Below are 15,557 nucleotides of genomic sequence, written 5' to 3'. Positions count from 1 at the left end.
GAGGGAGGCCCCAGTCTGCTTGGGGAGACAAGGACCTGTGCCATCAGGCTGCTTGGGAAGCTCAGAGAAGGGGCCTTGAGCAAGGCCTGATGAAGCGGATGGCTGTAGGGAATATCAAGCGCAGCTTCCAGTGGTGTGGCTGAGTCTTCAGGGCAAGAAGCATGAGGCTGCAAAAGATGGATAAGGCCCAAAAAGCATTCCTGGCAGAGGGAACAGCATACGGTAAAGGGCAGGAGTGGACAAAAACTTGGCCAATTTCTCAACCTTGTTAGAGCAAAGTTGGGGGAGGATGGGCAGAAGGGAGCCAGGGGAAAGGCTTGGAGGTGGGAAGGTCTGTACGAGTCCGTGAGAGCTCGTGCACAGCCTGCAACCCTGCAACACTTCACGGTAGGGACTATTGTCATCCCCTTTTTGCAGATATGGAAACCAAAGCTCAGGATGGTTAGGTAACTAGTCCAAAATCACATCAGCCGAAAAGTCTTAGAGTTAGGATTGAAGCGCAGGCTGGCTCCAGAGCTCATGTTCTTCCTTTTTAAGGAGGTCACAGCTCACAATGGCCCATGCAGGGATCAAACCGGCAACCTTGCTGTTATTAGCACCATGCTCTAACCAATTGAGCTAACCGGCTACCCCCTCATCTTCTTAATCACTAGGCCAAACTCTCCCTCAATTCCTCAAGGGTGGGGCTGAGGGGCAGCAGAGGAGGCCCTCTGGATCCCAAGCTGCTTTGGTTTTCCCCTGCCCTCTCCTGGAGTAAGCATGGGAAGAAGAGAATCTGAGTGGGAATTCCCAGCATTCCCCAGGAGGCCTGGCCACCCCGGAGCCTGACTGTGAACTGCTTCTGTGGAACCCCCTCCTCCAACACCAGGGAGACAGGCTACTGCAGGAGCCTGTAAAGGTGGACAGGGAGGGCTTCCCAGAGGAGATGGAAACATGAGCTCTGGCTTTGCAGGGCGGGTGGACTGTACACATGGAAGAGAGAGAGGGGCCTCCAAGCAGGGGAACTGCCAGCACAAGCGCTGTGTGTGTCTAAGGAGCCACACAGCCAGCTGAGTGTGGAGAGACCGGATAGGGCTGAGCTGGGGCAGCTTTGTGTCCAGGCTGAGGCTGAAGGTCCTCGTCCAGCTCGCAATGGGGAGCCACTGAGGGGTCCTGGGCAGGAGCACGTGAGAAGAAGGGAGGCAGGAAGGGGAACACTCTAAGCAGCTTTGGAAATGACAAGGGGGTGGGGGACACAAGGCTGTTTTAGGTCAGTGAGGGGCAGTCCAAGCTGTCCCTCAGGCTTTAGATTCATTCCGCAGGGTCCAAATTGAGCTGCTCCCATCTCTTTTGCCCCTTCCTTCCCATCCCCCATTTCTCCCCTCCTCCAACCCCAGGCCCATGGGTCTGCTTCCAGGGTCCCAGGCCCCCTGTCTGGGAGCCTTCGGGGACAGGCCGAGCCCCACCCAAAAGGACAGGCGTGGAGGTTGCTGGTCTGGCCCGCGGCATTGGCCAGGCCAGGCCTGCACATGGGAGGAGCCAAATCAGCTACTTTATCAACCACACTTGACAGCAGCTCCAGACTTCATTTCCTCTTTCTGCCTGTGGTTGTCTATGCCTATAGACACCGGAAGTAACAAACCAACAAGCTAAATAAACACTGAGACTGGGCCACAGGGTTCCCTCGCTCTCCACCCACTCCCGCCCCATAATCAATCTTCCCATCCCACCCAGCAGGATCAAGGATGGTGAGGCAGGGAGAGGAGACAGGGGCAGGAGGCCTGCTTCCCCAGCCCTGGGCTCCAATCAAATTGGTCTGGGGAGCCCACCAGAAAGAAACTTGAGAAGAGGCCCTTCTGGGTTCTGCCTGCCATAGACCTGGGCCTGCTGCTTACTTGCTGTGAGACGAGTGTTCCCCCCCACCCCCGAGAGCCTCTGTTTCCCCATTTGAAGAAGGAGCATTTGGACAAGAAGGGCTGTAAAGGCCCCTCGCATTTCTTACTTTTGGGGATTCTGGGTATATGGGTTCTAGAGCCCTAATGCCTGGCTTAGAACCCCAGCTTTTCCACTTATCAGCTGTGGGATCTTGGGCAAACTATCTGTCCTCTTTGGGGCTCAGTTTCCTCAACTGTCAAAGAGGGTAAGAATTATACACACTTCATAGGATGGAATAAATGACACACGCCAAGAGTCTGGCCCACAGTAGGTGCTCAGTATTTGTGAGGTCAAGGCTTTGGGTGGAGTTCCGGCTCTTGGGATCCACAGATTGGGATGAAAGGGAAGGAGGGAGGGTAGGGAGGCACGAGGAGCAAACGGCCTGTGTCCGCAGCCAAAGCATCCAAAGGGCAGGGCTAGACTCTGAAGTTCCACCCCCTGGCACCCACTTTCCTTCTCCTTCAGCCATTCATAAACACCCCACACCCAGAGCCAGAACCCCAAGCAGAGCGGGCTGCCCTTGGTGTAGGGAGCATAGCAGCCACACGGGGGCAGCGGAGACTCGGTTGGAACAGCAGGGGACTCCGGGCCTCAGGGAGGATGGGGGTGGGGTGTCAGAAAATGGGGCAGAGGGTCCCAGGGCTGGGGAGCCTTGGAGCAGATGGAGTCTGGAGGGTGCTCACCTGTCTGCTGACCCCGCACTCAGGTCACGGGCTGTATTCACTCATCCATGCAATGGTTTATTCTTTTATTCATTTCTTCAGTTTGTTGTTATTTTAAGTCAGCCCATCTTCCTTCCTTCTTTCCCTCCTCTTTCCCTGCTCCCTCATTTTCCTTCCTTTCCCACTTGTCCAGCAAGGCATTCAATTGGACATAACATCCTGAGGCACAGGTGGCCAGCCTGGTCACCTCTGCTGTTCTAGGGTCTTTGGGGTAGTGACGCGATGTGCAGGGTTTCTGAAGGACTCTGGGCTTGGGACCAGTGGGATCTCAAAGGGCTGAGTCACCCACAGGCTGGCGGCAAACTGTAGCCACAGAAAACAGTATAACAGTAAACAGTATCCTAGTCAGGCTGACTGTGACCTGGGCCACCTCCCCACTCCAAAATAAACACCAGGAAAACAGTGCCATTCAGGGCCCAGCCATGTCTGGGATTTGGGTAGATTCCTTGCCAACCAAGACGGGTTTTTTCCGGGCCTTAATCTATGCTCTATCTATGCTCTATAACTCTATCTATACTCATGCTTCTGCAAGAGGTATGAGGCTGGGGTTCAACATCAGTAGCTCTGAAGTCTGAATGGACTAAAGTATATGAGGTGTGATGTCAGGAGAGAGCCCGGCTTTGTGACCAGACTTGTGTGCAAATTAGGATTCTGCCTCTTACTAGCTGTGGATCTTAGACAAGAACTTAACCTCTTTGGGCCTCAGGCTTCTCCTCTGTGAAATGGGACTAACAATCCCCACCTACTCGGGAACAGGAGATGCTGCACAGTAGGTCCTGCTGCACAGGATTAGCGATCCATTAATGGACACTGTTATTATTACGAAATGTTCAGTGAAACTGTAAAGCATGACACACATCAAGGGTGTCATTAGAATGGTGTCATTAGAATGATTATCGCCATAGCAAACAAGGCCAAATGCCTCTGCCTGACTCTCCACCCCCACCTGCCTCCCAGCCTTGCCACCAAAGCCTGATGACAGCCACAGTGGGGAGGACAGAAGATGATGAGTCTGACAGCTGATCATCGGGGGCTGGGGCCCTCCCCACCACTCCTTGGGGCGGAGATCCCTGCTCAGCGGCTACACACCCAGTCCTGTGCTAAGTCACTGCCCAGCCCTGTGGCAGTTTCGGGGAGCAAGGGGCACCTGAAGGGTGGGGAGGTCCTGGGATGTTCGTTCCAACCAGGTGAGTCTTCATTCAGCCTGATGACTGGGGTCCTGGGTGAGCGTAGGAGAGGAGTCAGGGGACTGAGCTCTGTGTCTGCGTCGGGGCAGTGACTCCTGCCCTGGCTGCCTCTTTGGGCCACAGTGAAATTCAAAGGGGGCTGAGGGGGCTTTTTCAGGTACCCAGCTTTGAACTCTATGCAGATGATATCATGACCTGCAAGGGGGTGGGGGGATGTGAAACCCAAAGACTTCTGTCCCTTTCTTTGAGCTTCAACAAAAGCACTCAGTCCAGGATTGGGGGAGGCCCCCGTGCTCATTTTTAAAAGATTTCAATTCTGGCTGCTAACAGGGGTGGGAGGTCAGGTGACAGCGAGTTTCCACTTCATTCTGTGTTAATTCCTGGCATCTGAAGTGCTCCATTATCCAGGCCTGTTAACCCTCAGCTCCCCCCCCCGTACTAGCTCCCCAACCCACTTTGCCCTCTGTCATGGGGGAAGGACTGTCACCCCAAAGCACCCCCCTCTCGTCTCCATACCCTGAATGTGCTGTTCCCTCAGCTTGGAACACCTTTCCCCTTCCCCGGCTGTGTCTCACTTTTTCTTCAAGACTAGCCCCTCTTCTCAGAAGGGTTTCCTGACACCGCCCCCCCAAACCCGAGTGAGGGGCCGCTCCTCCCTACAGCCTTCCTGTGTCATCTCTGTGTAGCTCTTATGCTGATGCCCTGCCTGTCTCCCATTCTAAGCACGGGCTTCTCAAAGTAGGGACTTTTTCTTAAAGGGCTCAGGGTCCCCCAGGCTCTTGGGCACAGAGGGACCATCAGTGTTGGTTAAATCATAAGGATCACTCATGCGCGGCATCAACCATGTACCAAACATTGATCTAAGCATTTTATCGATGGAAAGTTTCATTGCTTTCCCCAGATCATGCCCCAGCCAGAAGTGAGACCGGTGGTCACCCACCTGCAGCGAAACTTCCTGGTGCTGGCTGTGGGAAGGCAGACCAGGCCTGGCATTGCATGTCCACGTCACCCCATTCCTACCTGGCCGAAACACCTGGAGGGAGGAAGGTGGTGTACTCAGTCTCCAGAGCCCTGGGGGAAAGGCATATTCTTTCTTTCTCTTCCTTTCTTCCTTCCCTCCTTACTTGCTCCCTTCTTTGGTACCTCCCACTTTTCCTCCCTCTCCTCTTTATCAAAAAAGTCACCAGCTCCTGCTCCACTGGGCACCCAGAACCCAGTCCCTGTCCCCAGCAAGCCGGTAGGCTAACGTGGCTGACCCCCACTTCCCTCCTTCCAGGTGCCCCCTCTTTCCCTGTCCACACCCCTACTCGCACTGTCGCTGTCCAGCTACTTGTCGCCTCCCCATCAGACGAGAGTGCCCTCCTGAGGACCGGAGGCTGAGTCTGGGTGCCCCCCCTTCCGTGGTCTCAGTGCACACACAAAGTAAGTGCTCAAGAAATGTTTCTGTACTAGCCGAACAGGACGGGAGGGGAAGGACCCGAGCCCTGCCGCCACGTCTCTGCCGCCCCACGCGCGGGGCTCCCGGCTCGGGCCTCTCACCTGGGCTCGGCGGCCACCCGCCCGCCCCCTGCCCGCCCCCAGCCCGGCTCGCACTTCCTCCCGCCGCCCCGCCCCTTCCACATTCCTGCCCCGCCGGGCCTGCCCTGCACCCGGCCTTCGCGGCAGCCCGGGTGGACGCCGCTGCGCGCCCGGCCCCTCGGCCGGCCCCGCGATGAAGGCGGCCCAGGCTGCGGGTGAGGAGGCGCCGCCGGGCGTGCGGTCCGTCAAGGTGGTCCTGGTGGGCGACGGCGGCTGCGGGAAGACGTCGTTGCTGATGGTCTTCGCCGAAGGGGCCTTCCCCGAGGTGAGTGCCGGAGCCCTCCGGGCACGGCGCCCACTGCTGTGCACGCATCCCCTCCTGGTCACGGTTACGCCCTGGCGCCCGGTGTGCCCCGTCTGTGCCGGAGCTGCCCAGGATGTGTGCCCACGCTGGCCTCCCGAGACGTCTCCCAGCAGAGTGTGGGGTCAGTGGCAGTTCTCGCTCTGCCATCGGGGGTGAGGGCCTCAATGATATCATCTTGGAGAAAGGCACCTACCTGGGAGAGGTGTCACAGGGACTGACTTTGGCAACCTGGGAAGTGGCAGATCCTAAGGGAACACTTGGTGGCACAGCATGGCTAAAAGGGACTGACAATTTTGGAAACTGCCTGGGTTCAAGTCATGGCTTTGCCACTTAACAGCTGTGTGCCCTTGGGCAAGTCTCCTACCCTCTCTGTGCCTGTGTCCTTGGCTGCATAATAGGAATAATGATGGTGCCCACTTCCCAGTGTTGCGGTGAAGAGTGAGTTAATACAGGTCAGGGGCTCAGCTCGGAACCTGTAAGAGGAAGGACTCACTTGGGAAAGAAACATCATTTCTTCTCCCCCAGATTTGCCCCTGACACGGACATCCCATGGGCTCTGCCTTGGCGGGTAAGGGAAACAGACTCAAGTCAGACAGCTGATTGGTTCCTTGGCAGTGCTCTAACAAACTGTGTGGCCCTCAGGAACTTGCTTAGCCTCTCTGAGCCTCCATTTCCTGACACCTTTTGGGGTCTAGAGAGCCAGGGTGCTGGTGAGAATTAAAGTCAGGCTGACAGATGACCCCGCGTGGTACCTGGCACATCCTTGGTGCTCAGGGCATGTTGACCACCGGTCCTTCACTAGCATGTTTCCTGACTGTTCAGGCGGACTCACCAGGCACCAGAATGGGCTGGACCCACCCACCCCATGCCACCTCTCAGCCTAGTTCTCCTGGGAGACCATGGATTTGCTTCCAGCACTTCTCCCTCTTGCCTGTGCCAGTATCCTGCAAACGCCTGGGGTTGTGCAGGCGCTGGGGAGTTTGATGGGGGAGGCAGGAGAGGCCAACCCTCGTAACAGTCTCGGAACTTTCTTTCCCCTGTGACAGCGTTGAGCTGAGTCTTTTGTGGTTTGTGGAGCTGATGTCATCTCCTTTGGCCAGTCACATTTTTTTTAAGTGGTGGGGGATGTGTTTCCAGGCCCCCAGATGCTGCCCTTGGGAACCCAACAATTATGAAACACTGGGAAGAGCACCACGGAGGGGTCAGGCCAGTGGGGCCCAGCAGAGGGGCTGGGAGGGGTGGTGCCTCACCACCAGTGTCCTGGGCTCTGAGATAGCCTTGATGGTGAGACCCTGGTTTCGGAGAGGTGACAGTGTAGAAGTGGGCATTGCCATGCAGTTGACGAAATGTGGGTGTTGGGACACACGAGCTGGCCAGGGGAAGGGAGAGCATGCTTGTCACCAAGAAGATGGGCCCAGCTTTGTCTGGGCTCCTCCCTATCTGGGGATCCTGAATTCCCAGGCACCCCTCTGCCTCCAGGCACAAGAGAGGTCTCTTCGTTTAAAAGAAATACAAGGTCCTAGAGCTGAAAAGGCCTTCATTTCACAGATAGGATAACCAAGGCGAGAGACAGAGTCTCCTGTTGGGGCACAGGGCCCAGTAGTGGCAGCGCTGGTCTAGAACCCAGGTGTTCCCACTCCTGACAAGACACCTTCCAAAGCCCCCAGTGCTCGGCCTGCGGGACCCAGCCTTCTCCTGCTCCTGTCCCTGGACTCCCCTCCTGGCAGCTCACCAAGCCCAGGGAGCCAGGAGCCAGGAGACTTGGGGCCCCATCTCCCAGGGCTTCTGCCTACAGCAAAGAGCAGAGAACAGGCTGGGATTTTCAGGGGCCTCAACAACCTTTGGCTTTGGCCCAACTTCAGGTTCGGGGCAGGGGGAGCAGAGTAGAAAGAGCTCCTGAGGCAGGGGGACTCCTGGTTGACATTTGGGGCAGCAACCATTCCCACAGGGCCAAAGCCTAGGGGCCCCACAGCAGGGGAGGCGGGAGTGGACAGGGAGCGCCAGCCCAGCCTTTCAGAACCAGCTGAGTCTTCCCGGTCCACACAGGGACTCTCATGGGTGTGCTGCCCAGGGAAGCCCTGCTCTCCTCTCTTGAGCTACGTCCCCCATCTTGGAATGATCCAACTGTCTGTCTGCGAGCCCCGTGAGGGCAAGCCCAAGCCTGAGTCATTTCTACCCTGGTCCAGCCCAGGCTCAGCCGTGCCTTTCTGGCTGAGAGCAGCTCAACAGATAAGGTTAAGGACTTCTTGGCTCTATGGGCAGAGAGTGACCATGACTAGGGGTTCAAAGAACACAACAGAAGGTGTAGACGGATAGAGTCTCCAGGATAACATTCCAGAGTAGGGTTGTGACAATTACAAACCAGAGGAGCAGCCCAACCCCACACCCTGAAATGGGGGGGATGCGGGGGGGAATTTCCTGGTCACTCCCACCAGTGGCTAGAGTTGGTGACCTCACGAGAGGCAAGTGTCTGGAGACAGAACCTGGCCTCTGGAACCAGAAAGACCTGTCTTCGTCTTTAGCCAGCTGTCCGTTACCTTGGACAAGTCACTTCCTCTCTCTGGGCCTCAGTGTCCTCATCAGGAAATTGGGTTAGTACCGACTTTCAAAGGTTGCAGGGATCAGAGATGGTGCAGGTAAAGGGCCATGGAGAATGTGGGTGACAGTGTCATCTCCACAGGCATTTGAAAAGTAGTGACATGTGTCTCCCAAGAGCTTGGTGGCAGGCTGCCCTGCACCTCATCTCGGGAGTCCTGCGCAGGACCCCTCTACTGGTAAGTGGGTGGCCATGCTAAGAGCTCCGCAGGCATCAGTGCCCTCCAGTGACAGACTGGGAAGGGGGCACCAGCTGGAGGGATGGAAGTGGCTGTGTGGACACTGTCCCTGGCCACTAGCTTTCTAAACGGTGGGCAGGGATACTTGACCTCACCCGTCTTCCCTATCACATTGTGAGGTGACACTTTTCTCCTTTTACCAGTGAGAGAACTGGCCCAAGGTCACACAGCTGATTAATGCCAGAGCTGGTCCAGGGAGCTGGTCCTCCCCCCCTTCCAAAGCAGGGCTCCTAGCCACCATGTCACACGGTCCCCTGCCAGGCAATGGGCCTGAGGGCAGGAGCCCTGGTCAGGCAGAGGGACATGGGGTGGTGGGTGGAGGCTTTTCTGTTCCTATTAGTAGAGCGGGGACAGGTGAAAGAGTCCAGGGTAGGTGGAACCCCTACATCAGGACCATCCTCAAAGTCTCCATCTGGCCCCGCTGCCTACTATGGGACCCTTTGCCCCCCCCACACACAGTGGACACTGTGTGGAAGTGTCCACACAGCCACTTCCATCCCTCCAGCTGGTGCCCCCTTCCCAGTCTGTCACTGGAGGGCACTGATGCCTGCGGAGCTCTTAGCATGGCCACCCACTTACCAGGTGCAAGTGCCTGGAGGACTGCACCAAGCCACCACTAGAGGGCTGCCCTGCCAGAGCCGGGGCCTGACTCGGCCAGTCACTCATTGGCTGGTGGGGGCTCTACCTGGCATGGGAAATGGGTGGAGGACAGGGTCTCCTGGGCTGTGGCCCCACAGACCAGCCCTGAGCAAGTGAGTAAGGCCTGGGGACACAAGCTGCAGTGGTCCAGGGCGCCCCTCGGGGCAGAGGGAAAGTGAAGCGGGAGTTTTGAAAACCTCACCTGTTGCTCAGACCTGATCTGTAAAAGCTCCCCGCTACATTCTTGCATTTATGTACAAAAGCCATCCTGTTTCTATTTACCCAGACTTTATTGAGAGGAAGCAAACTCCGGCAGAGCAAGCCTGGGAGCCTCTGGCCCAGGTGACCTCCTCCTGAGTCCCGACAGGGCAAGTAAGAGAGGCAGAGATGGAGTACGAGCTGTGGAGGGATCCAAAAAGGCATCCTGGGGGAGGTGGCACTGGGCAGGGGTCTTGGTTGGCTTGTGAGAGGTTGAGAGGCAAAGGAGGGACCCCAAAAAGCAACGTGCTCCTTGGGGCAGGCACTGAGTCTTGTTTATTACTTGCTCCCAGTGTCCAGAACTGGCCTGGAGAAAGTGCGAATGAATGAATGAATGAATGAATGAATGAATGAATGATGAATGAATGAATGAATGAATGAACGAACAAGTGTAGGTTAGTGTCATTCCAGGAGGAGGGGACAGCATGAAGGAAGGCTCAGAAATGGGACAGACAAAGATAAAAATAACAGTAGCTGTCATGTGTGGAGTGTTTATTTTGTGCCAGGCCCTGTGCTAAGTGCTCTGTGTGGGGGCATCTCAGCAACGCACTGCGGTGGGTACTTTTAATTTTCCCACGTTACAACCGCTGAGAAGACGGCCAGGGAGGTCGGTGCCTTGCCAGGCACACAGCTAGGAAGTGGTGGCTCTAGATCTCAACGCCACCAGCCAGCCGACCACTTCCAAGAACTACTGCACTCTGCAGACTCCCAAAGAGGGCAGTGCCACGGGCATTCCTGGGCTCTGGCCTGGGCAGTGGGACCTGCCCCCTTCAGTTGTTCTCACAGCCTCTATTTGCCCCCTTCTTCCTCAGAGCTACACCCCCACAGTGTTTGAGCGGCTCACCGTTAATCTGCAAATAAAGGGCAAACCGGTGCACCTCCAAATCTGGGACACAGCAGGTGGGTGTGCAAGGCTGGGGGGAGGGGCAGGATGGAAAGAGGAGCCCCAGATGCCCCAAGCCAAACCCCACTCCCTTCCTTCTGAACCGGGAAGGCCAGCCAATCTCCAAGGGACAGGTGTGGACCAGGATTAGGGGCCCCAGGAACCTGGACCCTCCTTGCTTCTGCACCTGAGTCTGCTGCCTCCTCTACCCCAGGACAGCCCACTGTGTCCCCCAGACAAGGGGGAGTCCAGAGCTCTTTGTTCTCAAGGAGTGGACTGTTCCTGGCCTCCTCAGCATTCCACCCTGGCTTCAGCTTCTATAAGATCTGCGGACTTTGACCTCTGCCCTCCAGCCTTCTGACCTTGTCTACATGAGGTTTCAGTCAAATTTATTCCAGAGCTTAAAGCTAACTTCAGACAGTCCCAGCAGCCCCCTTACCTTAGATGGGCAAAGATGTTTTTGCTGTGGTGCCACCTGCCTCTTTCTCCTCACCGCCTCAGCCCAGGGCAAAGCAAGCTTCTGAGTGATGGCCTCCATCCCTCTAGACTGGGCCTCTGCCTTGCTCCCCCTTCCAGAACAGCGCTCTCCCAGCAGGTGGTCTCATCCAGGCCAGGGCTGGCATATCCTGTGGGCAGGCCAGAGAACACTGTCCAGAGGGGGACCTTCATGAGGAACGGCCACCTGAGTGGCCACGTAAGTGCGAAATTGGGACCCTGAGGCACAGGACGAGACTCTGATACACACACACACACACACACACACACACACACACACCCACACTGTGTTTCCCGAAAATAAGACCTAGCCGGCCAATCAATTCTAATGTGTCTCTTGGAGCAAAAATTAATGTAAGACCCGGTCTTATTTTACTATGTTTTACTTATTTTACTATTAATTTTTGCTCTAAAGGTGTATTAGAGCTGATTGTCTGGCTAGGTCTTATTTTTGGGGAAACAGGGTATATGCGTGTGCATGGTCTGGTAGGAATGTTGGGGAGGAACCAGCAGTGGGCAGGAGATCAGAGGGAGTGACCTCCCCTGCTTACCAGGACAAGTCGACTATGACCGCCTGCGGCCCCTGTTCTACCCTGACGCCAGCGTCCTGCTCCTCTGCTTCGACGTCACCAGCCCACACAGCTTTGACAACATCTTTAACCGGGTAAGTACTGGGGGGGCCAGGAGTCACAGCCCCCATAGCCAGGCCACACTGCTTCATCCACACGCACTCTTGACGCAGCGGACTGTCAGAGTTCAGCAGGCCCTGGATAATATCAAGGCCAGTGCCTTTGACATACATACGGGGAAACTGAGGCCGAGAGGAGGTCAGTGACTAGCTGGGAGTCCCACGGGGATTTGGTGGCAGGCTCTGGCCTCTGACTCCCAGTCCAGCGCTCCTTGCCTGCCCTCTACTGCAGACTCAGACTGCTGTGGCTCTTTCTACTGTGCCCCTGCCTGAGAATGCTGCGTGACCCAGAGACCCCTGAATCTCCCCCGCCTGGGCCTGCTCAAAGACACATAAACTGTCAGGCTTCAGCAGCTCTCAGCCTCCATCTGTGTGACCACTGCCTCTCAGTAGCCTCCCAGGATGCCTACCAGTTATGTCAGGGGTTCCAGAAGCTGCTCACAGGTGTCAGGCATGTGGTCCCTTGAGTTCCTCTGCTTCACCCATGACATATTACCACCCAAACTGCTCCAGAGCTCCTCACAGCACAGCCAGTGACAGCATTAGTAATAATAACACAACGATGATGGCATTAGAACTTGCTGTGTGCCAGGCACTGTTCCAGGCACTTACATGTGTATTAACCTTTCTGACCCCCTTACAAGGTTGGGGAGCAGATACTATCACTATCTCCAGATTGGGTCACTTGCTCCATGATACACAGCTACTAAAGTGAGAACTGGGGATTTGACCCCAGGCAGCCTGCTCCACACAACCATTCAGAAGTGTTGATTGAGCACCTCTATGTACCAGACGCTGTGCCAGGCTCCGGGGGCCGGACGAGATGGTGGTGGCTAGGACCAGGTTGCTAGCAGAAGGGGTGGTGCGAGGTGGGTGGGTACTGAATCTGGAAGGCGAAGCCATCAGGATTTGCAGACGGTTTGGACGCGGGTGGGAGAGAGACGTTTTGGTCAAAGCAACCGGAAGGTGGACTTGCCATGTCCCAAGGAGCAAGCTGGGGGTGAGGAGGTGAGAGATGGGGGCCCTGCTGGACATCCCAGTGAGGTGGCAGATAGTCAGGTGGAAGTCTGAGTCTGCAGTTCCCTGGAGAGGGCCAGGCCAAATCAGGTTAGCTAGATCCATTTAGGAGCTGCCGGTGGGGAAGAGCCATGGGCTAGGAGTGGTCACCTGGGATCATCTGGAGGGCAAGAGCAGCTAGAAGAGAGCTGAGCCCATGGCTTAAGCCGGGGGCTGGGAAGATCCAAAAAGATCCAAGAAGAGAGAGGGGTCCTGGGGTAAAGTGCAGACCAGGTCTCTGAGGAGGGCGCAGTCCCCAGTGTCAGGGCTCAGGGAGGGTGAGGGCTGAGGACTTACTTTGGATTTAGCAAGATGGAGTCATGGAGGACACCCTTTCCGAGGGCAGTTTTGTGAGGGCTGGGAGTGTGGGCAGTCTGCCCAGGACCCCACATGGGCCCCATCTGGCTCCAGGAGCTAGCTGGTTTGATGCCAATTTTTTCAGAACAGACAAACTGAGCGGGCATTTGCTCCTGGACATATAAAACCCCTGTTTCTGGATTCCAGGCTCCCGGGTTGTAGTCTAGGCTGACATAGCTAGGCCTGGAGCCTCACATTCCAAAGAACAGCTGACCCAGGATGGGAGTGCACCCTCCCAAAGGCAAACAGCTGCTGCAACTGTGTTGTGAGATGCTTTATCTTTAAAGGATCACTTATTTGCTGATATATTTCACCTAGTCGGGGCGGCAGTCATGAGAACACTTACCTTGCAGAGTCAGGTTTCTAGAGCGGGTGCGAGCAGGTCCCTGGACTCAAATCCTGCCACTGCCAGTTGTGTGACCAAGGCCAAGTTATGTAGCCTCTCTGAGCCTCAGTTACCACATGTGTACAATGGGACTGATGCTAGAACCTGCTTCATAGGGACCTGGGGGTTAATTCGTTCACAGGTGTAAAGTCTTAGAGCCTGGCACAGAGTAGGTCTCCCTGAACGCATAGGAGGTAACCTGGGGGTGCAGGAGAGCAGCTCATTCTCCCATCTGCCCAGAGGGACAGCACTCCCGATGGCTAACACCCTTGCCACCTCCCTCCCCACAGTGGTACCCAGAGGTGAGTCACTTCTGCAAGGAGGTGCCCATCATCGTTGTGGGCTGCAAGACTGACCTGCGCAAGGACAGGTCGCTGGTGAAGAAACTGCGGAAAAATAGGTTGGAGCCCGTGACTTACCACAGGGTAGGAAACCCAGCCCAGAGGCAGGGGTATTGGGAGAGGGAACCTCTGGGATATGCTGACCTGGCCCAGCCTCTCAGCAGTGCCAAGAGTCCAGCACACTTGGGGTGTGGGGCAGGGTAGGGGTCATTTTAGAGGCAGTCATGGGTGAGGAATGGCTGATGCTTGGCAGTGGCACCTGGAATACTCTAGAAGGTTCTACCTGTAGGAGGGAGAGCAAGTAGTATGCACATCAGGTAGTCCTACCCACCCACTTCACAGATGGGGAACCTGAGGCCCAGAGAGGACCCTCAGCTCTTCAGTCTGCAGGCCTCTCTCTATTACACACCTGGGAACTTGATTAGTTGGTACCTTGAGAGGCAAAAAGACCCAGCCCAGACCGAGGCGGGAAATCCAATGAAGCCATGAGAGCACTTGGTCAAGCTAAGGGGAGGGTATGTGTGTGCCCTAGGAAAAAAACGTACCTTCCACTTTTGTCCTAGAGACTCCCTAGGATGGTCAAGAGGGCTGTGGGAAGGCTGGAGTGAGGCGCCCAGCGGCCCCCACCTCACAGCTGCCCCATCCATTCTCCCTGTTAGGGCCAGGAGATGGCGAGGTCTGTGGGCGCCGTGGCCTACCTCGAGTGCTCAGCTCTTCTCCATGAAAACGTCCATGCCGTCTTCCAGGAGGCCGCCGAGGTGGCCCTCAGCAGCCGCAGTCGCAACTTCTGGAGGCGGATTACCCGGAGCTTTTGCGTGGTGACCTGACAGCTTGGGGCCCTCCCTGCCCCGACAGCCCCAGCAGAACCGGAAGGAGCTGGGTGCTGACCTTCTGCCTAGTTGGCTGGGCTGGACCCAGTCCCCAGACTGTGACCGCCGAACTGACCCTCAGACAGATGGGCACCACCGAGGCTGGGCCCCTGACCCTGGGGCTGGGATCCCTGGACTGAAGTGAAACCCCTCTGAGGCCTGAGGCAGGGGGTTCCCGCGCCCACCAGCCCTGAGGAGGGCTAGTCCTGAAGTCCCCTAGAATCACTACCACTGCCAGGTCCCAGCCCTGGGCCGGCACCTCCTGCAGCAGACGTGCAGCCTGGTGCCACCTCGTAGCTATTCCTGGGGCTGCATCTTCAGGCCCCCTCCACTCACCCCACAACCCCTGTTTCCCCGGCCCTTCCCAGTGGTAACTGTAACAACTAAAATGATGTCACCTGTTAGTTGTGTCACTCTTGTTTTGAAATGCCTTTACACACATGTTCCATGGTAGTTAAGAGCCCACCCCATGTAGGTGCTGGAGTGGGACTGGATCCAAGCCCTGCCCTTGACCCACGCTCAGCTGCTCTCCTTTCCTTTCTTTGAGAGCTGGTCACATTTGACATGGTCCTGTCTGTCTCTCCATGGGATGGCCAGCTCCCTTAGAGCACAGACTGGGTGAGTCCGAATCCCCTGTGCCTAGCACACAGGAGGCACTAAAGAATGGTGGTATGACAAATGGATGGCTGCTTTGAACCAGTGCTCTACTTCAGGCCCTCCTCCGCTCCTGCCTAGATTGCCACAAAAGTCTCCCAGTCTCCAGGCTCTCGGCCTGGACACCCGACACCTGATACCCTGGGAGCGCTAATGACCCCTACCAGCCTCCGAACTTTTCTGAGGCTGTTCCCCCATCTCAGCACACCCTTCCTCCCAATCACTGCCTGTCCAAGGCTCCTCCACCCCCAAATCCTTCAGGGGCCAGCTCAAGACACCACCTCCAGGAAGTCTATGAATCTGCTGGCTTCCTCATTCCCACCTCACTGCATACACACCAAAACATCCATTGTCTTTGCCAGGGCCCCTTGGCTAAGGAACTGGGCTTTCTTT

The 15,557-nt window shown here is 56.3% G+C and overlaps 1 protein-coding gene across 3 annotated transcripts; it reads left to right on the top strand.

Annotated features, from left to right (window-relative positions):
• Positions 1-56: 56 nt before the first annotated feature.
• Positions 57-14,913, top strand: RHOD (ras homolog family member D). Of its 3 annotated transcripts, none has more exons than XM_081061839.1 (6): positions 57-4,870; positions 5,100-5,666; positions 10,249-10,336; positions 11,369-11,478; positions 13,591-13,725; positions 14,301-14,913. In XM_081061839.1, the coding sequence occupies exons 2-6, from the start codon at positions 5,535-5,537 to the stop codon at positions 14,466-14,468; spliced, it is 633 nt and encodes a 210-aa protein (XP_080917965.1). In that variant the 5' UTR covers positions 57-4,870; positions 5,100-5,534; the 3' UTR covers positions 14,469-14,913. The 3 variants fall into 3 exon arrangements, with proteins under 3 accessions (XP_080917965.1, XP_080917967.1, XP_080917966.1); XM_081061841.1 differs by having other exon boundaries at positions 13,591-13,700; positions 14,388-14,802; XM_081061840.1 differs by having other exon boundaries at positions 13,591-13,700; positions 14,301-14,802.
• Positions 14,914-15,557: the final 644 nt, after the last annotated feature.

This window comes from Rhinolophus hipposideros (assembly GCF_964194185.1).
Source record: "Rhinolophus hipposideros genome assembly, chromosome: 10".
In the NCBI taxonomy this organism is placed as follows: Eukaryota; Metazoa; Chordata; class Mammalia; order Chiroptera; family Rhinolophidae; genus Rhinolophus; species Rhinolophus hipposideros.
The sequence above is the reverse complement of the archived record's forward strand: the minus strand, read 5'-3'. Positions and strand labels throughout refer to the sequence as shown.

What these genes read in the sequence shown, in the direction of transcription:
- RHOD (XM_081061839.1), top strand. Translation starts at nt 5,535, where the DNA reads ATGAAGGCGGCCCAGGCTGCGGGTGAGGAGGCGCCGCCGGGCGTGCGG. An exon ending in CCGAAGGGGCCTTCCCCGAG is followed by an intron (nt 5,667 to 10,248) that starts GTGAGTGCCGGA and finishes CTTCTTCCTCAG; the next exon opens with AGCTACACCCCCACAGTGTT. An exon ending in TTGACAACATCTTTAACCGG is followed by an intron (nt 11,479 to 13,590) that starts GTAAGTACTGGG and finishes CCCTCCCCACAG; the next exon opens with TGGTACCCAGAGGTGAGTCA.